The sequence below is a fragment of the Chiroxiphia lanceolata genome, chromosome 1, assembly GCF_009829145.1.
Source record: "Chiroxiphia lanceolata isolate bChiLan1 chromosome 1, bChiLan1.pri, whole genome shotgun sequence".
Lineage (NCBI taxonomy): Eukaryota > Metazoa > Chordata > Aves > Passeriformes > Pipridae > Chiroxiphia > Chiroxiphia lanceolata.
Window position 1 is genome coordinate 134,434,224 of NC_045637.1, and position 24,630 is coordinate 134,458,853.

The window sequence follows — 24,630 nt, forward strand, 5'->3', positions numbered from 1 at the left end:
AGCATCTTTGCACTACATTTACACAGGATCACAGAATCACGGAATGGTTTGGGTTGGAAGGGACCTCTGGAGATCATCTAGTTCAAATTCCCTGCCCAGGCAGGGTCACCTACAGTAGGTTACTATTGGAATGTGATTCAATTCCTACTGCAGTAGAGCTCAAAAAACCCCACTCACCTTGCTTGTTTACTAAATTGTGCCACTGTGAAAGGAATGTATAGCAGCCATTGTTTAACTGGCTGCCTAATAAAATATTTATATAGCTGTCATTAAACATTTCAACAAACCCAAAGATGCAAAGATGGAACAAAATGCGTCTCTGTCAGTTCTCTGTGCTTCATTTATGATTGCTTATATTTATAAACATTATTAGAATGGATTAGATTAGGCATTACTTTACCTAGTTTAGAATTACTAAAAACTGTTACATCACATATCTCATGCAGTGACTTAATTAGTGCTTTCACCTCATTTGGTGCCAGGTAGGCAGTGACACACTACACCTGACCAATTGTAAGTCTCATTGTGCTGTTCTGACCTTGAGAATAACCTCCCACTCTCTGAAAACCGCCTTAAATGATAGTTAAGTGTCGGTATGTCTGCTGGAAGAATACCTGCCGGTATTTGTTATGAACTGACTTAAGCTCTGATATGTGGAAAGTGCATATCCCTTAAAGGAATGGTTACAACATTTACTACAACGGATACAAATATTTTCCACACCCATATTTTGAATCCTGTTGAGCTCTCGGCATCATCAATATCTAACTGGAGGTAGTTTTGAAGGCTAAATCCATCAGGTATCAAGTAAATCTTTCAGAGAGAACATCCTGCACTTAGAACATTCTCTTTTTCTTTGTTTTTATCCCAAGGAAGGATGGCTGAATAGTTAACCATTCTCTTCTGGTAGTCAACAAATCTAATTTCATCTCTGCAACTGATTTTTTGGGTGGCACTACTATCTTGTATATCCCTTCCCATGTAAAGTTGGGGTACTGATATGGATCTCCTTTGAAAGTGCTTTGATATTCACTGAAAAGCATTAGACAGTTAAGTGCTAATATGGTCAATGGAATCCAGATGGCTAGGAGTTATGGTTGTTAATATATCTCTTTTCTATTGCATTATTATTATTATTAAAATTATTATGTTCCATTTTTGCTACCTGTATCAATTCCTTCTTAAATACGATGACCAGATTTGAACAGAAAGACAGAGCCTTGTTAGTAAAGCAGTCTCTCATTTTGTCACCAGGTTCTTATCATATTTGGAACATTGCTGTCACTTCCTAAATGCCCTTCCGCAAAACTCTTTATCCTTCTTTCTATTTCTCACACAATTAGGAGTTCTGCTTTGTTGAGAAGATTTGGTTTCTCTATGATTACTCAACATCTTTTCCTCCCTGGTGTTTTCTCTGGCATTCCCTCTTGCATCAAAGGCATAAACCCTCTCTAAGAATTGCTTTTCCCCTTTCAGCTGTCTTGCTGAAAAAAGACTGAGGTGAGAAGATCCCGTGATAATCTGGGCTACTATTCTTTTCCTTCACTGATGGAGAAAGGTTTGTTTGTGAAAATGACCTGAAAGAAGCATAATCTAAACCTGGGAGCCAACTTGGATGAAGTTGGATGACCATGGCCCAACTCAAAGTTTTCACAGAACTCCTGCGGTTTGAAAGAACATCTGGAGATTGTCTACTACAAGTACAAGCTTAGAGCAGAGTCAACTAGAGCAATATACTCAGGACTACATCCAGTTGGGTTCTGAATATCTCCACAAATGGAGACTCCACAAACTCAAGAAGTAACCTTTTCCAATGTTTGACTACCCTCGCAGTAAAAAGTGTTTTTTCTTATGTTTAAATGGAATTTCCTGTATTTCAGTTTGTGCTTCTTTCCTATTACTGGATATCATTGGGAAAAGCCTGCTCTGTCTTCCTTACTCCTTCCTATCAGATGTTTATACACACTGATGAGATCCTACCTGAGCCTTCTTTCCTCCAGACTGAACACTCCCATCTCTCTCAGCCTTTCCTTATATATCAAAAGCTCCAAGCCCTTAACCACCTTTGTGACCATTGGCTCCAGTATGCCCATGTTTCACTTGTCCCAGGGAGCCCAGGATTGGACTCCAGATGTGTCTCACCAGCGCTGAGAGAAAGAATCACCTCCCTTGACCTGCTGGTAACGCTCTTTCCGATGCAGTCCAAGAGACTGTTGACTTACTTTGTTGCAAGGGCACACATAGTGGGCCACACATGTTCAACTTTGTGTCTAGCAGGACTCTCAGATCCTTTGTTAGAACACAGCCTTCCAGCAGGTTGGCCCCCAGCCTGCACTGGTGCATAGGGTTATTCCTCCTGTGGTACAGCACTTCGCATTTCCCTTCGTCACTCTTCATGAAATTCCTGCCGACTCAGTTCTCCCACCTGTCGAGGTTCATCTGAAGGGCAGTACAAACAACTGCTGTATCAAAGACTCTTTGCACTTTTCTATCATCTCCAAACTTGCTGAAAGTGTACTCTGTCCCATTATCCAAGTCATTAATGATGTTAAACAGTATTGGCCCCAGTATTGATCCCTGGGGTATACCACTATTGACAGTCTGACAGCTGGACTTCATGCTGCTGATCAAATGCTTGAAGTTCAGTCAGTTTTGAATCCACCTCTCTTCACTCATTTTGACAGTGTCAAAAACCTTGCTAAATTCAAGATAAAACCCAATGACTTCTCTTGCCTTGTCCACCAAGATGAACCTCATTTTTCTTATTGAAGACTATCAGGTTTGTCAAGCATGATTTCCCTTTCGTAAATCCACACTGACAACTCCCAATCACCTTCTTGTCCTTCAGATGTTTGCAAATGGCTTCCAGGGCTTTTTTCTCCATCCCCTTCCCAAGGATTGAAATGAAGCTGACTGGTCTATAGTCCTTTGAATCCTCCTTCTTGAAGATAGATGTGACATTTGCTTTCTTCCAGTCCTCAGGAACTTCCCCCATCACTATGATTTTTCAAAGATAATTGAGAGAGGTCTCACATTGCCATGATACCTCCTTCAGCACTTGTAGGTGTATTCCATCAGGTTCCTTGGAATTTTGTATGTCCAATTTGTTTAAATGTCCCCCTGACCTGATATTCCTCCATTGAAGGTAAATGTTGATGGTTACAGGTTTCCTCTCTGATTGCAGAGGCCTCGAATTACTGTATGCAGATTTTACCAGTAAAGACCAAAGCGATGGAGGCATTAAGTAACTCAGCCTTTTCCATGTCCTATTCAGCGGAAGACCCATATTTTCCCTGGTCTTCTTTTGGTTGCTAATATAGAAGCCTCCCTAATGTCCTTTAAGCCCCTTGCTAGGCTCAGCTCCTGGTGGGCTTTTACCTTCTTAACTCTGTCCCTGCATGCTCAGACACTGTATCTATATTCCTTATCCAGCCCCTGCACCAGGTTAACTGACTCTTCTTGCACCTCCTTTATGTTTCATAGAATCATAAAGATTGGAAAAGACCTCCAAGACTGAGTCAAACCTTTAGCCAATCACCACCTTTTTATGTTTGATTTTTACCATGTCAGGATGGACAGTTCATGAGTTAAAGGAGGTGATGGTGATCCTGGAGAATCACTAGTTCTTCTGGACTCCTCTTTTTTTTCCAGGATCACCTCCTACGGAGTTCTTCCAAGCAGATCCCTGAAAGGGCTGCAGGCTGCTCTCCTGAGGTCCAGGGTCTGGTATTTGCCTTGTCCATTCTGTCTTCTTTTTAAAAACTACTTTTCTCTGCAAATATGTGAGTGTTTACTGGTCATATAAAGCCAGCACATTTATTGCCTTCTGGAACTCATTTGGCTATGCCGTAATTTTGTTCTTTTAAAATATTGAGAGCAGCTGAATGGTTACTATCAGAATATTCAACCTCTCCTCGGGCCTTAAACTAGGAAAGAGCAACATGAAAAAAACAGTCTTAAATGACTACATAGGGATAGTCAAATCAGCTCTTTAACACAGATGGCATCTAATGAAAGGGAACTACCTTTTCTATCAACATTGTTTGAAATAAAAAATTATACTTTGTAAATAAATAGTTTTATACACTGTCATGGTGCTGAACATTTATGAGATGATATTCAGAAAAATAATTTTTCCTTATCACATTAATTATTTTCCATTTTCAGACTCAGGCCATTTTTCATCTCTTATTCTTCAGCACTGGACTTCTCACACAAAGTTCCAGCATGTTTCTGTGGTTGTGCAACAATTTGTATTCAGAAAAAAGTGTGAATAAAGCCTTATGTTTTCAATTCTAAGCAACTGATATTAAGCAGGATTCTGGATATGATTTTTATGGCTTATAAATGTAATCTGTAATGGGGAGAGCAGGATATGTTATATTTTTAAAGAAGTAGGCATTAGATATTCAGCCTGATTGGCTAAGGTACAGTAAAGGCATTAACTCTCTTGAAACTTCATATAAAGGAAACATAGCATTCATGGAAAAATAAATCCTTTCACCTACTAGACATGGCTTATTTAATTTTCAGCTTATATCAGCAATAAGAACATCAGAGTAAGGTACTTCCTGTGGATTAATGCTTGACTGGGGTTAATAAGCTTAGGTTGTGACGACAGCTATCAACTCGGCTCAACACTTGATTAGGCTCCTGGAAATGCTGGAATACAGCGATGAAGAATATAACAGACTAGAGAACATTTAAAGACTTATGCATTTGTGCAAAGGTCTTCCAAACAATGACTGTGGTCAACATCAGTTGCAAACAGGATTCTTACTTATACCAACACCTTGGAGATACAGGCAGCTGTCTCTCCTACAGCCTTGTTTATAATTCTCAAGCCAATTGTAAGAAACAGCATTTCTTTACCATATCATTTTTTAAATAGCATATGATTTAAATATTCAGTGTTTACTGGAAGCAGCAGGACCTGTGGTTTGAAATTCAAGCTGAGGACTTATGGCTCAGAGGAAGGGGAAGAAAGAATTTGGTATTTGTGTCTGTGTCTAATGACCAACAGTAGGGAGCCCAGCCCTAGTACACTGACCTTTTGAGGTTCCCCTTGTGTTAGAACAAGCAGAGCCTGCTCTTGTACACGTCGCCGAGACAGTAGTTTGCAATAATATGGGAAGGAGGCAAAGCACAGCCATCCCCTGTGTTGCCTGGGTGGTAGATCCTGCTGGTGTATCTATTAAGGCTTCTCTCTCCCTACATGCTTTTGTTTTACAAATAGATTTTTGAACTGAAGCCTTTGTTTTCTTAAAAATTGTGAGACAAAAAAGCAGCTAGAAATGAAGGAAAATGTTCCCAATAAATATTCAGTTTAGTGTTTCCCTAAGTACAATTGGGACAGAAATTATGTGAGAAATGCTGGAAAATCTTCGACAAATCAACGGACAGTTTTCCAGGTTCCAGTGGAATGCTGGTGCTTTCTGCAGGAAGCTCAAGTACAGACCCGAAGTCCCCCCAAAGTATCTTTAAGGCATGTGGTCATCCTGGTTCAGAGGATGGTTTCATCCTGGTTTCAGAGCAGACTGAAATTAAGGGACAAATCTGGCTCACAGGGAGCTGGAGGGTAGAAGGAACAAAACCTTTAGCAGTTTAAAGTCTGAGAGATCATTACTGTTCTGCAGGTTTGAAGAGTTCAGCTTCTGGAGAGACTTCCCAGAATGATTCTATTGCCTCCATGGAACAGAATTGTTCAACCTCACAGAATTTTTTTTCTGGTTAGATGTAGTCAGTGAAGCACCCCTAACAAAAGGGCACATACTTTCTCTATGGCAGGCTGCATGCTGTGGTGGAATTTTCCCCCCAAGAACTTATGTCTACTGCATATGGAGTTCAGTGCTGTTATAACAATATTGGCCATACTTGATTAAAACTTGTTTCCCTTTGTGTCTGCTGGAATCTGGCGCACTTTAAAGACAAAGGAGTCAGCAATAGCTTTCAAATATATGCTTTGGGAATTCATTAGCTTGCTTTCTTTGACCGATACCTCCAAAAACCTGAACTACTGCCAATAGAGTAGCTTACATAAATGCTGAGAGTAGAGGTCATATAACTACTTGTTCTTGTATTAATCTGTTTAAAAATGTGTATATGACTCTGCACATGGTCAAAAAGTATTTGTGCTATTTGTAACAAGAGGGTATGCCCACACAAATGTATCTGTGACCAAAGACAAAATTCTGAAAATCAAAACATCCTCCTCTCTATCATTAACTTTTTACACTTCACATATTATATCTTTTATATTCATTTAAACAGATTATGTTAAATTATAATAGAGACAGATATTTTCTTGTGATTCCAGAAGACTTCGGTATACAGATTATAATGGTTATTTATTTAAGATGCTTATTTCTTCATAAACCTAACATTACCTATACTTTAGCACAACTAGCAAAAGTCTCATATTCTGCTCTTGTTAACAATTAAAATATTTTAAATAACAATGACTGAAAACAAAACTAGCCCACACCCAAAAAACCTCGTTAGTTCAGCCCCATGCAAATATCTCTTTCTTTGTAGCCTTCATTCCACATAAACAATGAAATCCAGTATAATATAGTATTTTTGGCCACACACAGTTTTATTTTTTACTTATTTTGTTTTTTCAAATAACAACAGTTGTTTGACGCAAAGGCAAATTTTGTTGACGACTTCCTCCTTTTGTTTTTATACTGCTCGAAGGGCAGTTCATCAAATTTTTGGCTTTTAATTCTCAGTCTAAATTAAAACAATCTACTTAAACTCCCATATATACCTTATATATGTCAATGAATGAGGGAACAAGATGTCTCTCTCACTAACTTCTCTGCTTCCCCACTTTCATCCATGGACAGGGAATTTAGGTTGGCTGCAGAATTATTCTTTGAAAACACTAAGCAATCTTCCTTTGACTGAGATGTTTTCCACTGGGCACAGAAATAGGTTCTGTGCTGGGGGATACTGAGGATAGAATTATTGTTCCTTGGGGTCATATCCCACTTATAGGTGGAATAATTGCTCCCATAGTAAAGATGAGAGGAAGAGAAGTGATTGAATAAAGGATCTCATACAAGAGCTAGATCTCTCAGACTACCTCCACCAATTCACTTCTGTTCTGAGTTCCAGGTCTCTGCTAACAACATGTGCTGCACATTCTGTGTGGCCCCACTGCACAGGCTGTGTGCCTTCTGCCTCCAATGGCCTTTGTGCAGCTAAACTGAATCCTTGTCCCACAAACATTGCCTGAGCTAAAGAACTTCTATCACACTAAAGAATCTCTGAGTTCACCAGTAATAAAATATGGAGATTTTCAACAAGATTTCTCATCATGGATATACAATTAGAGCATTCACTCTAACAGTGACAACAGCTCCAGGTCCCAGGCAATGAAGGCAAAGGCGGATGAGAGGACCGGAAGGACTTGTAGCTAGCTGACGGTCCAAAATAACAAGGTATTATATCAGGCTTTTCCTTATTTTCTATACCTTTCCAGATGTCTCAATTTCTTTTTATGTTCCTGCAAAAGTGCAGCTTCAGCAGAAGGTAACACCCTCATTTTTTAAAGCAGGCCTCTCAAGCTGAAGAGAAATTAATTTTGAGTCTTCCAGTCACAAATTCTCTAATCACTAGACTGCCAGCTCTAGCTTCTCACACTGAATACTGAATAAAAAAAGTCCTCCTTAAGTCTTTTAACTAGTTCCACAGGTACCTCCTAAGTAGTCTTTGGATTCTGTGTTCTGAGAGGGTGGGCGTATTCCCACTTAATCCTGATTTGGATGCCTATCCCCCTGATAAGGGATAGCCCTCATGCACCACCCTGATGATTAGAGCAAGTCAATTTGTGTGAGGTACCTCATTGTCTCCATGTGCTGAATAGGGAGCCTAGGTATTTAGTTTCAGGTTTTGGATACCAGTCTGAGGTCAGGCACTTAAGGTACAGCTGTTGCAGCACACACCACCTTTATTTTGTCAAGCATATATTTCCATTTTTAGGCACTTAAAAGGAACAGGATCAGTGCACGTACAGAAACACTGAAATAATGAATATTTAAGAGAGAAGTCAAAACATGACTCTGGGTACTAAGAGTACCCTACTGCAGTGTGGCTGCTGTGCTTCTCTTGCTTTTCAGCTTTTTCTGATTTAAACTAGATTTTTCTCTCTTCTAGCTATTAAAGTTCATGCAGTCAGGAGGACCAAATTCACATATCTAGAACTGTCTAAAAGTCAAGAGAGAAACAATACAATTATATTCAATAACATTAAAAGAAGATAAAATAAACTTCAAACCTCTTGGGAACTTCACACACCCTCTGTGGTCTTTTTACATAACTGCCTCCCCAAGCTCTCCCAGAAAGAGATTTGTATCATTGTGAGGAATTTTCAGTACAGGCTGAAATAATAGCTAAAAATGAGATTGAGTTCCAAATCCCACAGTGTTATAAGTTCCAAAGAGCTTGGAGCCTGAAGGATGTCAAAAATCAGACAGATGGTACAGATTCATCACTTAGAAATTCATTTTCAAAACAGATGTTTTACTAGACAACTCCCAAGTCTTATATTAAAAAATACCCACCAGAGTCCAAAGAACGCTGGGCCAGATCCCCTCAGGTCTCCCTCTGATGACTCAGAAATATCATGATTAGACAAATGGGGACATAATGGAGCCCCATCAGAACACAACGTAACATAACCATGTAAGGTTGTTTCTCTTTTGCACGAATCAGGCTATTATTTGCTCGATCAGCAAGTCTGAATCCAAAAGTCAGCTTCACTAGAGGGTTCATATTTACAGCCAGGCTTTGAAGTTAATCCAAAAAAGTCTGTGATTCTTCTTGCCCTTTGCACAATGTCTGTCTCTATCTTTGCTGGCTGGTTGGGAAATTTGGGCTGCTTTATTTACTCAAACATGTCTAATCATTGCACGTCATTTAACTGTTATTTGTTATGGGAGTTTGGGTTTTAAGGTGACAGATTACAACTGTCAAGAGACAAGGGGTCAGCTGTTGTCAGTTAAACTAAGTGGAAGAGGAAGGAGTCACTCAATACATGACAGATATTTTGTGGCAACAAAATATACAGGCTGATCCATATAACTTTGATGAAAAACATGAATTATTTCATCCTAGCATAAATCAATCATTTTCAATAAAATCCTTCTCAGGTTTGCATTAACATATCTATAAGAAGAAAATACATCATGACAGTGTGTTCTTGGCTTTAATGAGCACAAACAATTTCTTCTGCAAATCATCATGTCTTCATTTAGATTATAACACAGTTCAGGAATGTTGTATGTCACCATTATCCTGCTTTCTTTGGCATATGAAAATTTTGTACATTAATTGCATGTGCAAAAGAGGTTGGGATGTTGCTGTAGAGACTTTCCTCTAAGCTTCTTTACAAAACCATGACTGTGAGGTTCAGTGTGGCCCTTGAACGCTCCTTCCTGGTTCACAATCACCACATCCTGATTATTTTGACTGCATTTTAATCCTCAGTTTGAATTTGCAGATTTCAGCCTAAGTAACAACAGTTGTTTCTTAAATATATTTCAGTTTACTTCTGGAATAACTTCAGGAACTACAAGTTTGAAGACTTACTAGGAGCAGATTGTGTCCTTTTTAGGAAACTGTGCTCTACAGTCTTTTATGGTGATTCCTGTATAACTGTTAATTTTAAAAGGGGCTGTGAAAATGGGAACTGTTTTGAGGCGAGTGGGAGGAAGGCAACCAGACCTTAGGACACTATTTACTACCTCTCTCTCATCTTGCATGTGAAGCAGGGATCATGTTATTCCAGCAGCTATTTAGACATAAATGGGAGGATACAACAATTCTCTGGGGACTACCTTTTCCTACTTAGGAAAAAATCCTGTTGCTTTAAGTGAAGTTTTCTGAGTCTTTATAAGACTTGCAAGTTAATATTCAAAGGAAACAGAAATGTTTACAGAGAAAAGGTAAAATCACTGCCCATAAAAGCCTTGTTTGATACCAAGGGTATGTAAGGCCAGTGGAGTAAGCAGATGTTCTTGCAGGAGTGTTTCCCATTAGGTCTCTGCACCCAGGGAGTGTACAGGATGGCTCATCCTTGCCCTTGCCCACAGGCTGGTGTAAAGTTCCACCTCTGCCTGGAGCTCACTGAGTGAAGGGAGGTGCAGGCATAGCAAGCAGGATTTATTAAGGAGTAAGGAGAAGCTAAAGGGACTGCAGCGCTGACACTGCCTGGTGTGTTTGCACACACCTATGTCCCAAGGCCCAGCTTTGACCCTTCTCCCCTCTACAGATCAGGAGAGCAGAAAAGACGTTTCAAATCAGCTGGATAATGCATGTTCTGAAGATACCTTTCTGTCTTGTCACTGCTTACAGTCAGGCAACCAGTTTTGGCATCTAACTTTCAGATTACTAAAATTACGTGAAGTGAGTCCCACTGCTCCTGCTTTAAATGTGCTACTGAATTTCATGTATCCTTGTTCTGAACCAAAGTCAAGCTAACGAAGGTTACATCCAAGAAAAAGATTCTGTTTTTAGTAGGAAGCATTAAGAAAAGGAGATTTCATGTCTTCTGTAGCTAGCTTGATCCAACTGTTACACATCTTCTGTCACAGCCAAAAACTCAGAGAAAACTCTGTTTCTCATTACAATTGTTTAGCTTTAATCTCTTACAGTTATTTCTTGTTATATACTAAACTGGACTTAGAAAAATCTTTATGAGGCTAATTCCCACTGAAATAGCTGTAAATAGCCTAGAAAATTGGCATCTAAGGATCTGTGCACAAGGCCTCATTTATGAGTTTGTTTTTTCACAAAACTTTGTTTTTGCCCCTTATGGAGTTAATTAGATTTCACCAGCAGAATGATGAAGAGAAAGACTTTACTGGATTGGGAACAGGTCGGGTTCAGTTCCCAATAAGGTAGCTAGCTAAAGGAGCTAAGCTTTATCTTTTGCTTGGTAAAAAAAATTATGAAGGCTCACTGTGTTATTGTTTGAACACTGCAGTGCTCAAAATTGTCACACATTGTTCCAGTCAATATCTCTGCATCTCTGCTTGTCTCTATGTGTTAGGAACAGTGAACGAGTGCAGTTAAGTTCTTACCTAAACTTAACAAGGACTAGCCAGTGTGCGACTGTCAGTCTCTTAGTGGAATTAGAAAAAACTGGAATAAAATTCCCATCCTATTTTCCAACAGATACATTTTTCCTATCAGTGCAGAGATGCTTGCATACTGGCATTTTCCATGCAAAATTTTGTGAGACCTTTGTAAAAGCTTGCACCAGAAGATGTCCATCCCAGTTCTCAGATTTGGAAGGACAGAGAGACATTCAAGCTATCATGTTTTTGTATTTGAACCAGAGTATGCCCTTTTTCCACACTTTTTCCATGGTCCGCACTGTCCCTTCCCTTTAGTAGCAAGACACAGATTGTCACTGTGTGAGTGTTGTATATCATATGAGTTTGATACATATTACTCTTCCTTAGATTAACAGAGAATGAATAACAATGAATTTTTAAGATGGACATAGTGTACTGGACATAGTGTATGCTGTTTGGCTCCAAGAAAAAACTGCCATTGGGCAAGACATTATGAATACAGAGCACATCACAGGGACCTAAGAGATTATTGATTTGGGCCATTCCAGGAAAGGTGTTTAAAAATAATCTTGGAATTTCCAGGTAGGATTCAGGACATAAATTTGAGAGGGAGTGCTAGGGAAAAAAAGAAAAGTAAGCAGCATGCATACAACCTGGACAGGACCCAGTGAGATGTTACCTTCAAAGAAAATGGTAGCAAAAAGCATTTGCATTTGACCCATTTAATTTAATAATTTATATTTTTAAATATCTGGTAAAATAAAATATACAGGGATCTTTGTGTATAGACAGAGAGTTTTTGTGTGTATTACCTCCAGGAATGTTTGTGCCCAGAGCCGGGACCTGATTTTTAGCGCGGCACTCTTTCCTCTTTCCAGTTGTCCCACAGTGCATGAAATTAGGACACACTTCACGTTTGTACAGTTCTGTGCACAAAACAAAGGGAAGTCATACTCATGCTTTGAAAATGTATAAAATCATAAGTAAGCAAAACCAAATCAACTTTCCCTTAAAGAGCTAAGCAGTCTGAAATCATTAATTTCACGTAATATACATGAGTCATTGTGAGAACTATAAACCAAAGGGGAGATCCTTTTTGTGTCACCAATGGGTACAACCACCTATCTGTAATAATGAAGATAAAAGTAAAAATTTTCAATAATATCTGCTCCAAAGAACTCTTAAGATGTCTAGGTATTTACCAATCTTTTGAATCATGTGCTTTGTCTTCACCTATCAGTCATTTTATGATTTCAACACTTTTTTTTTGCTCTTATGCATGGAAAAGTGTTTATTTATGTTCCTAAATCTTTTCTAACTCTCCTGATTTTCCCACTGATATTTACATTATAGCAGCCAGAACATTTGCTGAGATTCATTAGTTGCTTTACTTCAAACTTATTGTCCATGAAACATTCCTGATGAGCAGTGATTCTGGCTCATATACAGGTTGGAAAGCAAAAGCCAAGCAATGCAACTCAAAACTATATACTCTTAAAGTCTGCCAGAAAAATGTTACAAAAAAGGTTAAAAGCTGACTGGAAGCCACTGAAGGGAATGAATAGAGTCTCGTGGGGTAACCACAGAAATTATGTGGTTGTTTAGTGCATAGAAAGGGAGAAAGATCTCAAAGAAAAATGATTCAATGTGTGTACAAAAAAAAAAATGTTTTATATATACAAATGAGTTTTATCTGAAAAGTTTTTGTTTAATTCAGGAGGAAGGCTGAGGTTTTAATTGATTCCTATTTTTATAACAAAGCAGAGAATCCCTCCCATGACAGAAGGCCTTGTGACCTCAAATGCAAAGCTAAGTTTTCACAAGTAAGTATATTCCCTAGTGAGAGTGAGAATGCACTACCAGTGCCCATATTTCAGGAAATGAGATGATGATGTATGGAACTGATCTGAAAACACCCTTAAGGAATCCTCTATCTTTATAGACAGCTTTCCCACAAATCTCTATCTTATTGCAGGATAATCAGAAGCTGTATGCTTAATTGCTGTTTTCTATATCTGCCTGAAAATGAAACTGTAAACTCTGGAACTTGCAGCTATAAACTTTTTTTTAAAATGAATAATTTAAAGTATCTGTTTATTTGGCCTTAAATATCCTCCAACTAGATTTATTTATGTTGCAGGACGAAGAAGAGCTGTTTTCATTAATATAGTGGCCAAAATCACATACTAACAAAATAAATCATTAGTATGCAAAAAGTCTACTTCTGGCTGACATTTTAAGACCTGAACACATATTTCTGTTTTTTTAAGTAATGCATTTAGCCTGTAGTGATTTTCAGAACAATGTAACATTAGAACTAATAGAAGAGAAACCAAATGTTTAATAAACAGTATGAATAGAATAAGAGGTTCTCGGAACATTTTGTCTCTCTGTGAAAATGCTTTGATGAAAATAACAGAACTTCTTCTAAAGAAAAATACAAATTTTAACAAATAATTATTTTTGGCCAATCAGTCTTTTCCGAGAGCAGCATTCATTTTTCATGTATACTTCTAAGGTGTCAAATAAAAAAAATTTTTTTGCATCTCTAGCACGTAATGTTGAAGGCACACAGAATTGGGACACCTTCTAACTGAACTAATGACATTGCTTTTCTATGCTCATCTGAAAAAGTCCTGTTATATATCCAGTGGTAAGCACGATACCCAATCCTATCCTAATTTGTGCTGATCAAAAACATATTGTAATAGAAGATTGCTCATCAAAGTGCCAATTTCACATTATTAAGTTCTCAGCTAAATATATTTGATCTGTCTACATCAAGCAGCTGAAAATTCTCTGCTTCATATTTTAAGTTGCAGGCACAGTGCATACTTCAGAACTTCGTTAACCACTTCCAGTCGCTTCAGTAATTTTTATGTTTGCAGCCTATGGGCCTAATCACTAAGAAAGATAACGGATAATTAAGGTATTACTGACGAATAGATTATGTGTTCTGTGATATTGACTGGCAAGTCTTCGAGAGCCCAGGCATTTTTCCTTCAGCCCTAATGGAATCAGATTCTTTCCAGGGTATTGGGTTGATGAAAGACATAGGAATGACATAGGAATCAAGAGTTATTATTGTTTAAAATGAGTTCATCTGTGATTTTGTTCTTAACAATATTATGGTATTCATTACTTTCAGATTCTATCTTCTTCCTGTTACAAAAATTGCCAAATTAACTTTCAGAAGCACTCTAATTATTCTATTACTCCAGTAGATTTAGGTCTGTGAGGTTCTTTTCTTCCTACCAAAATTCTAGTCATGTCAAGGAATTCAAACATGAGCTTGCAGTAAACAGCTTAATAAGAGACTGGAAAACATGAAAGAAACTCTGCCTGAGGTTCATAAAAATAGATGGAAAGCACTGGCTGCGTGAATCCTTCGACTGACCTCAAGGTCACCAAGTTTGAATGCTGCCTCTAGGCAAGGGGAGCTGATACCTACAATACTGAAGTATGCTAAGGATGGGACTTTGAATACAGAAATGGAAAAAAACAACTTCTCAAAATACAGCCAAGTCTAAATACTCGGGTACCAGACTGACTAATTAAAGCTATTTAACTGGGAGAGAAATCATTTCTCTTGCTCCAGCACTGTCTGGATTTTTAAAAATGCAGTGACCTGTCCTATTTGCCTTGCTTGTGGTACTGTAAAGGGAGAGAGTCTCACATTCCCATGTGTATGTAAGTCCTTACTGGGGGGAACAAATATACTGCAAACTATTTGTCTATCAGAACTGTTATTCTACATGAAAATGTCAAAGCGTGAGCTACTCCTTAAGAAAGAGCCAGAATGCTAGGAGTCAAGTTAAGAAGAAGAGATCTACTTTTCAGAAGTAAGAACTTGAAATTTATTTTGTGGATGAGAGCCTCATTCTCTAAATCAGTGATTAAATTCCCTGTGATAAGTGTGCATGACCACAGAGGTTTGTCTGCAAACAGCCCGGAGTCAAACAGCATGATCTCTAACGCAAAAACCTGTCAAACAAATTCTCTGACCTGGGGAATGGTGATATGTAACAAACAGCATTTTAAATTGAGGGGTTAGAATTGCTTAGAAAAATATTTAAAATTTGTAAATAAATTGCAGTCAAATAAACAGCCAACTTGATACACTGCATGTACAGTCTCAGTTTATAGTTTTTAGACAGCTCACCAATATTTTTGCAGAGTTTTTCCTGTGAGGTTCTGCCACTGCAACATCCCTTCTCCTGATGTAATGAGAAATTGTGGAATTATACAAAAAAGCAGCAAGTTCAGGAGTGTCTTGTGGAATAGCAAACTGCAAAGAGAAAAAATGTGAATAATAATGACATGCTTAGGAATGATTCTAACAGATTTGTTCCCTCTCAGAGGTCTTGAATTTTGGATTAACGCTGTTTTTTCAATTTAACAGCACAACCATGAGAATATACTATCTTCAACTAGGAGCAGAATGAGTAATAGCACAGCAAGATATTGCTCATTTATAGGAATTACAGTAGATAATATTTTTTCCACTTTTTACTGATGTCAAATTCATTGTTTTACTTAATTTTATTAGACTCTTGGGGCCAGATTCTGATATATATGACAGGATAAATTCCAAGTTGTCACACAGAAATCTGATCATTAGTTCAGATCACAACCTGCCTATTGAAATATAATGATTTTACCAGTAGTAAAATAGAAAAAAAGTAAAGTAGAAAAAAAAAGGGAAATCTGACTTCAAACAACAAATTTTTGATCATTATTTGTTATAGATTTCTTCAGCTTTATATTTACAGGTTTTTATTCTCCAATTAAAACCTACCTTTTTTTTTTTTATTGGCAATTTGTCTTTAATTTCTACACAGAGCATTTACGGCTTCTTTCAAGAAGCCTCAAAGAACTCCTGGGAAGCAGATGGAAAGATAAATTTTAATTCATGACAATCTAATCATGTAAAATCAGAATAAGATAGATGTGGAAGTTTGCAGGAAGATTTCAATAGGAACTCAGCTAAACATAGCCAAGACTATTTCTTAAGGATCTCAGATTATCAAGAGTTACATCGGATCCTTCTTATCAATTCCTTTAACCTTGGAACACAAAATATCTTAAACAAATTCCTAAAGAAAACGTTTGTAATTGTAATAAATGTTGTAGCACTAAAGGGAAGAGAATAGCTGTAAAAACACAAAATCTTCCACACATTAATGCTGTGTAGTACTAGATTTGGAAAATTTGTACCCTTTGACAGTCTGAGATCTTCAGTCAAAAGCATTCTAAAAAGTGAAAGATACTGTAATTCATTCACAGATGAAAACCCATTAACAAAAGCAAGAATCCTTTTTTTTCTGTTGTTTAATGAGGTTAACATTGTCTATTTGCAATAAGGGAACACTTAAGTAGCTAGTATATCTCTCCTTTTCAATGTGGTAACATGAGAATTCTCCTTCCAGAATTCTTTCACCAGCATATATAGGCTTCTTTAATGATGAAAAATTAAAAAAAACACAGTATAATGATATGCCCATGTAGAAGCCCGCAATATATGATCAGAACTGATGTATATGTAGATCCATTTGAACACAAGATGATTTTCATATTTACTTTTTTTTCATATATCCTAGAGTGTTATCATCTTCAGTAATGAATTATTTTTTTTAGGTGAGACACAGTGTGCGCTGAGCTGAGCCCACCCTTTAATCCTAAGGTTCATTTGCCGGGGCTGAGCAAGCTTGGACGGTGGCAGTGAGGTCCTCAGGACGTAGGTTTGTTTAGAGTGACCTTCTCTTAGATGGATGGCCTTACAGGGCTAACGAGCTCCATCTGCCCGGGGGACTCCTCGCGAAGACTGGCCATACATACATACAATGAATTATTACAGCAAAGGTTTGAAAACAGCTCTCTATGGTTAAGAGAAAACATACCTGTCCCCTGAAACAATTTAAAATTAGAATTTCTACAGTGGCCTAGATGTTCAGTTTAAAGATATTATTTTATCCTTCTTGAGCCAATAGCATGGAATTGTACAACTCTGTAGATATTTTACATGTCACATATTTAGCACACTATATCTTAAATGGACTATTGCTCCCTCCCTTTAACTACAAGAGACTGTCTCACTTTCCCCACCACGGAAAACTGTACTGCATTCTTCTCCTGAGCCTTATGACTTTGAGTAGGCTTAGAGATCTCCCCAGTTTTTCACTTTTCATTTCAAAACACTGTTTAGTTTTTCTCTTTTTCTAGCCAGTCTATACCCTCTGCTGCAATGTGTAACTCCATCAGAAATGTTCTGGAAGAGGACTTTAAGTAAAAGCTACTGTACAAGAGGTGTCAGTGACCATTGAAGAGCAATGCACTGGATGGTATTATTTTGTTCCAAGACCAAGACTTACACACTATAATAACAGTTTTGCAGCGTGAGGAGACAGTAGCTCTGGGAGAGGTTAGCTCCTGCCAGTCATGCTGGTGGATATACCTTGTCCATGTGGTGGATTTTAGCTGCTATTTCACTGCTTCCCTGACAGGTGCCTCACTCATGGTACTTCAGTTCTCAGCTATTGAGAATGTGCCATGTGTGTCACCTTTTATGGTCTACCATGGAAGCTGGAAGCCTATACTTGTGGTATTAATAGGTATAGGTTTCATAAAATTGCTTTTTGCCATCAGTCTGGGACTAAAAAACCAACTCATCAGGAACACTGGCTCAGGCCATCTAGCTGAGCCCTCTTCTCACCTCAGCTGCCTTTAGGAAAAGTAAGAACAGGGCATACATACACAATACTCTCCTAATAACCTTCAGCTCCCAAATGTTTTCTGCTTGGTGACTTATTAGTATGAAGTTTTTATTCATTTACTAATCTTCACTGGACTTCTCTTTTCTGAATTTGTTCAGTTTCCTCTTAAAATCATGTAAACTTTTAACCATGACTACTTCCCTTTGTCCACAAGTTCCAGACACTTAAGACCTGTCATCATGAACCACCACTTCCTTTTGTTTGTTTTGAATCTGGCTCTTCAGGCTTCATTAAGTATTCCAGTTCCTGTGCAAGAATAGGCAGAGGACAGTAAATCCACAGCCATGCTCTTCCCACCACTACTCATTTTGTGGATCATATTTGTGCATAGTCACCTCCTTTCTAGATTGATGCATCCTACTGTACTGAGTTCTGCAATGGAATTCATTCCGTATCTTTGATAAGTACTTTTGCTCCTCTTTACACCTTTTTCAGGATTCATAATTTTATTATACTTTCAAATCCCTCACTGCCTTCAGAGAAAGCTAAGCTACAGAAAGGGAAAAGTCCCCAGAAAAGAGTCTTCCCATGTGTGCACAGGTTTGATTCATTTTTGTGGATGAAACAAAAAAGCACGAAGGAAACTTTTTTACAAGATAAGAAATTCAGCAATGGGGAGGAATACACTCCTTTGACTGAAACTGAACAGTCTAAGTAATTTCAAAGGGGAAATGACCGAGTGCCCTAAGAGAGCTGGGTTCAGAAATTCAAGAGAAACCAGGCAAATAACATTCTCGGCCTTATTTGGAAATTTGAGCCAAGCATCTTGCTGTTTATACAAAACCTGAAGGAAGCTATCTCTGCATCCTCTTTCCATATGAAGTAATAGATAAGCATTACATATTTAAAACCTGATTGGTGTATTTATGCTGTTCAGTGCTTTGAAAAACTGAAGTAACAGAAGGATATTTAAATTCTTGAAATAATGATCTTGAATCTAAAGCCATATTCTGCTAAAACAGATGGGCCGTTATTACAGGAAAATTTCTCACAAGCTTCACAAGAATTTAATCTTGTTTATGTAACATATGCAATCATTATCAAGTAGGAGAAGCAAGAGCAAACTAAAAAACAAACAAAAAACCAACCAACCGAAACAAAACAAAAAACCCCCACCCAAAAAACATTGCCTGAAAATGTCCTTAAGAACTGTGGCAGTATTCTACTCAGCTTTTTAATTCAAAACTAAAACAGAACACAGCGGCTAGGGAGGGAGGATGCTGAACTTCTTTACTCCTTTTCTTGTGCTTGCAACCTGATCTGAGCAGTGAGATTGAGATGCTACGCTTGCAAGTACAAATGCAGCACTTCAGCTTCTTCCTTCTTGCTGCTTTTGAAAAACATGTGGAAATGAGGTGGAAAAGATAAATAAAAAAAATTTCTGTTTCCAAACTTCTTGTGCTTTGGGTATAAAAGGCAAACATTTCCTGTCCTCTGTTTCCTATCACTCATATCTCCTCTAGAGAGCTAAATAAAATGGTGGAATCCTAATCCCTCTCTGGTTTCCTGGGTGAAACACAAAAAGTTAGCCATAATGTATTTGGTATACATAAATTTTTCTTTATTCTTTTAAGTATGTATTGTTGTTCTCTCTCCTTAAGCTAAAGATTTGACTTGTAGCTGCTGTGGTTATGAGCAAACCCCATCACTAGAAAGATGTCTCCACTTTCATCCATTATACTGAACTCAAACCCTCCTGGTATGCAAAAGACGTAAAGCACTTTTAGCACTTGGAATGCAGGTCTCCCTGCAAGATGTTTAATAGGTTACTGGTTAAACTTGAAAAGTGTTATTTACTTCAGAAATGTCTGGCATCAGTTATGCTTAATAAATTGGATACCTTGTTTTTGATGGAATAATATGTAGAGCTGTGTTTTGCTTAATCTTCTGACTTTGAGCCAAACCAAGCTCTTTTGGGGGGATCTGGCATCACAAACATAAATCATAAAACAGGAAATTGTCCAAGCAGCCAGGAATCAGGTTAGAAAACTAAAGCCCTGACAGAATTAAATCTGGCAAGGGACATCAAGGGCAATAAGAAAACCTTCTATGCGTACATCGGTGAGCAAAGGAAGATAGGGAAAAATTTAAGCCCATTTCAGAAAGAAACATGAGACCTGGTTACCCAGGATGGGGAGGAGGCTTAGGAGATCAACGCCTTTCGGTCCCAGTTTTCACCGGCAAGTGCTCCAGCCACGCTGCCCAAGTCACAGAAGGGAAAGGCAGGGACTGGGAGAATAAGAACTGCCTGTTGTAGGAGAAGGTCAGGTTTGAGAACATCTAAGAAGCCTGAAAGTTGCAGAAGTCCATGAAACCTGATGAGACACATCCACAGATCCTGAGGGAATTGGCGGATTCATTAGCTAAGCAATTATACACATTTAAGAAGTTGTGGCAGTCTGGTGATGTTCTCACTGACTGAAAAAGGGAAACATAACCCCCTTTTATAATAAGGGAAAAAAGGAAACCAAACATGTACCATGCAACACAACTGTCACACTAGAAACATTATAGACTCATCTATATCTTGCTTCTTACCCAGGAAAACGATCTTAGGGTCTCTGTTAAAAATTCCCCCAAAGCTCCATCCCATTGTGAAGTGTAGGCAAAAAAAAAAAAAAAATCAAGCATATTACAGACAGAGATAGAAATAAAATACTTACCTTTATTTGCATTGTATTAATGGGAGAGCTTGTTTGACAGTGCAATGGTCCATGTGTCTGAACATGAAGAATATAAAGAAGAAATTCTTCTCGACTGGACACAGGCCAACCGACATGGAGAACTGTATTGTTGATGGCACTTGGTCCTATATTGTGCAGCTGTCAAAGAAATATCATCAGTACTTTCCAAGGCAGTAAATAACAACAAAAGACACAGCAACAACCACTTAGGTATTTTCAAATTCTTAGTGTCCACAGCCTTGGAGTATTTTGGAAAGAATGTATAGATTATTAACATCGCTTTATTGATGGAGAATCTCTGGCAGGTAGGAGATGAGGACCTCTGCACATTAGTCATAAAGCCAGTGGCAAATCTGGGAGAACAGCATTTTCTGTCAGTCTGTATTCAAGAAATCCAACCCCTTTCTCATTTTTTCCTACATATGAAGAGTTGAAATTACCTAAAAAAAAACCCAACACAAAACACACTAGCAAAAAACCACTAAAGAACTATGAAAAATGAACCATAACAGATGATACTTGAAAATAGTAGCCAAAACTTTGGAATACAAAAGAATCATATTTCAGGGCACAGGAATAGAAGGTATAGCCGAACTCTGGCTTCTCTGGTTAAGAACTCTATTTTCAATACTTGCCAATTCAGATTTCCTCAAAAGAAGAAAAGGAACCAGTTTTCCTAAGGTAACATCCCAGAACATTATTATTTCTTCGAAAAAGAGCAAAGATAGAAATAATAACATTTTAAAAATCTGGGCTATTAAAATAGTTTCCTTATACCAGTTTACAATTTGAAAATATCTGATGACCACAGGAAGTCTGGATATGTGTTATAACTGGGCACGAAAATCTAAAGAAGTTGAACACCATGGAGATTTATGCAAAGTTTCTAGAGATGTGACAACCTCCTTCTTTTAAATGTGTAGAATTTTTATGACTGATGAACTTTATCTAGAACTATATAAAACCCTTTTTCAATTTTACATCTTCTGGGAGGGTGTTTGGCCTTTTTTATGCTTTGCTGATATAAACCATGAAAACGGTTTCCTTAATAAGTGTAACTAATCACTGTAACTATTTTAATAAATTTGAAGTCACATATGTAGTTTCACAAACAATCCAAATGCTTGAGACAGGAAGATTTTTTAGGGATTTTTCAGTTTAGAGAAATGTGTTAAGATGAGGAATTCACAAATGATAACTTGTATTTTACAGCCTGATTCATTACAGTTTAGTATGTCATGCAAATTGTAATCTTACATTGCTGATTAAGCTCTGTTGCTTATGTTTTCTTGAGGGCTAGTTTGTGAATTATAACCACATGTGAAGCACTCTGTTTTACCCTCTAGAATAAAGATCATCTATTAGATTCTAAGGATGGCCTGTATTCCAGGTAGTTTACTCAATGCCCTTTTTCTATGCTGAACTCTTTTAATTGACAAATCATCCATAGGAAAAGACTGACAACAATAAAAGGTAGAAACATGCGTTCTTCAAATATTAAGGGTTATTTTCAGCAGATCATTTTCTGAGCAATGAGGTAACAAGTTACATGTATGTCCACAATTTTTTCTCAGTTAGCTAAATGTCAAAGGAAAAATTTTTTCCTGTGCACAGCACTCACAGCTTCTAATGAGAAGGTATTTGACATCGATTAGAATGAACTTTTAAGCACTGTTTTTAATTCTTGTCTAACACCCAAAATGTTTATAAATCCTTTAAATATCAAAGACAGACTCCTAACATAAACCAACATCTCCTCCACTCACATGAACAGATAATGGGGTTGTGAATTCCCAGATTAAATTTAGGTCATGTGCTAAAGTCAGAATATTTACATTTGTGGCTTTATCTAGCTGCAGATAAAGAAATTAAACCAAATTCATCAGGATTCCAATGGGGGCAGTGTGGGGTCCTGTGGCAACATATATAATTTTTACCTCATAGATGTGTTCTACTAAAGGACCAACTTCTTCTTCTTTTGTAGGTTCATCTTTGGGTTCCCAGTTGTGAAGCGGCAAAATAATTGTTGGGGGGTGAGACACTCTGTAATATACAAAAGAGGTTAAAAGAGTAATTGTTACCAGTGGCTGACTGCATCACTTTTAGAAAAAAAACTAAGACCAAAACTGAGCTCTCAAGGGCTTGTTATTTGGGCACATTAATTCGAATTAGGTGAGGTGAACACTACATTGCTTTCATAAAGTACTATCCAGTCCTTACAGATGACTGGGGGTGTGCATTTATTTTCATACTTCCTCTGATGGATGGTCCTTTCCAGACAAGAGAGTAACTCTGTTGGGAGAGAGGACACCAGTCTCTTGGGCATTTACATCATTCTCACTGATATTCAGATATCTGAATACATTATCCAAAAAACTGGAGTAATGATACATAAATAAATGTATTTTCCCATTCCCATTTAAAGCCTGTAGCTGTTTGAAGCTATGCATCTTTCTTCCCTGCATAACGTTTTTAGGTATTTAACTGTTCTGATTATAAATTTCTATAACCTCCGTTCTTATTCCTTTAAAAAACCTTGCAAAGTATTCTATCTCATTTTACAGGTGGGAAACTGACTTACTGTGACTTCCATGAAGTCATATTGGAAACTGGTGTATTGAGAAACTGAACTCAGAACTAGAGCCTGAAATAGTGCTCCAGGCTTTCCAACTGCTTTGCAAAGGAAGCAACAGCTAAGGCATTCCCTGAAATACTGTTGCAACTTGCAACATGTGAATAAAACATAAATGAAGAAAACAGTGACTTAATATTTGATATCTTTCTTTTGATCTGCTATTTTATCTTTCCTTTCCTTCTCTATCCAATTGCAAGAAAGTAGTCATCTGTTAACATTTCTATTTGAATCACAAACATTTTATTTCCAATAAAAATTTGAAGTTCCTTGTACAGATCCCATTCAGATGCCAACTTAACCTCACTCAGGTGTTCAGAAGTTGAGGTAGCAGAACCCAAGAATTTCTTTCAGCATGGTAGGTGAGTTCTGGCACAGACATCTGTCATCTGCTAGTACTGCAAGCAGATCTTGGTGCTAAAATGGTATTACCCTTTCTTTGCAAGGGTGGACTCTCACTCAGTTTTGTTGGTTTACAGAGTCATAGAATCATAGAATCATAGAATCATAGAATCATAGAATCATAGAATCATAGAATCATAGAATCACAGAACCAGCTGAGTTGGAAAAGACCTCAAAGATCATCAAGTCCAACCCTTGATCCACTACTACCACGGTTACTAGACCACAGCACTAAGTGCCACATCCAGTCTCATCTTAAAAACCTCCAGGGATGGAGAATCCACCACCTCCCTGGGCAGCCCATTCCAATGCCTGATTACCCTTTCTGTAAAGAATTTCTTCTTAATATCTAACCTAAACCTCCCCTGGTACAGCTTAAGCCCATGCCCTCTTGTCTTACTGATAGCTGTCTGGGAGAAGAGACCAACTCCCACCTGGCTACAACCTCCTTTCAGGGAGCTGTAGACAGTGATGAGGTCTCCCCTGAGCCTCATCTTTTCCAGGCTTTAGCTTAAAGGCCATAAAATTTCAATGCTTGTTCTGCCAAAGCAGGAAGTTTGCTGACAAAAAACTGTTAAAAAAAAAAAATCACTAAGGACTTTTTTTATAATATAACATTTGAATAAAATGATGGACTTCTAGGCACTGATGTTAATCACTTTGCACTGCTGCAGATTGCCCCTTGAAGAAGAGAATATTGGATGGTTCTGTTGCAAATGCTGACAAAATACTTTAGGAGGAAACAAACTGATCTTGCTTACAGTTCTTATGTCACATACAAAGAATGAAATGTCTGAAAGAAAGTTTCCTACAGCATACAGTTTCTCAAAGCACCAAGGAATCCCAGAGAATAATTTAATATCATCCAGTTAAAGTACAATTCTTTGTGAAATTTAGGGTATCCTAAGTAGTTCCTCAGACTTCAAAAGGCCAGTAATTTGTACTAACAAGTATGCCAGAGGACAAATTCACAAGCTAACCCAAATAATAAAGGAAATTAAACATATTTATTAAAAAAGCCATTTCAGATTAGGTACTTAGCCTAACTTGCTTTA

General features: G+C 37.8%; 1 protein-coding gene across 1 annotated transcript in view; it reads right to left on the reverse strand.

The window, feature by feature from the left end:
• The window catches only part of ITGA8 (integrin subunit alpha 8), a 109,614-nt gene that overhangs the window by 12,679 nt on the left and 72,305 nt on the right, over positions 1-24,630 (reverse strand). The window contains exons 24-27 of the mRNA XM_032705373.1: positions 22,479-22,584; positions 20,521-20,679; positions 15,247-15,372; positions 11,897-12,010 (exon numbers count right to left, since the gene is read on the reverse strand). Of these exons, the coding sequence (XP_032561264.1) occupies positions 11,897-12,010; positions 15,247-15,372; positions 20,521-20,679; positions 22,479-22,584 (505 nt within the window). The remainder of the gene's footprint in view (positions 1-11,896; positions 12,011-15,246; positions 15,373-20,520; positions 20,680-22,478; positions 22,585-24,630) is intronic.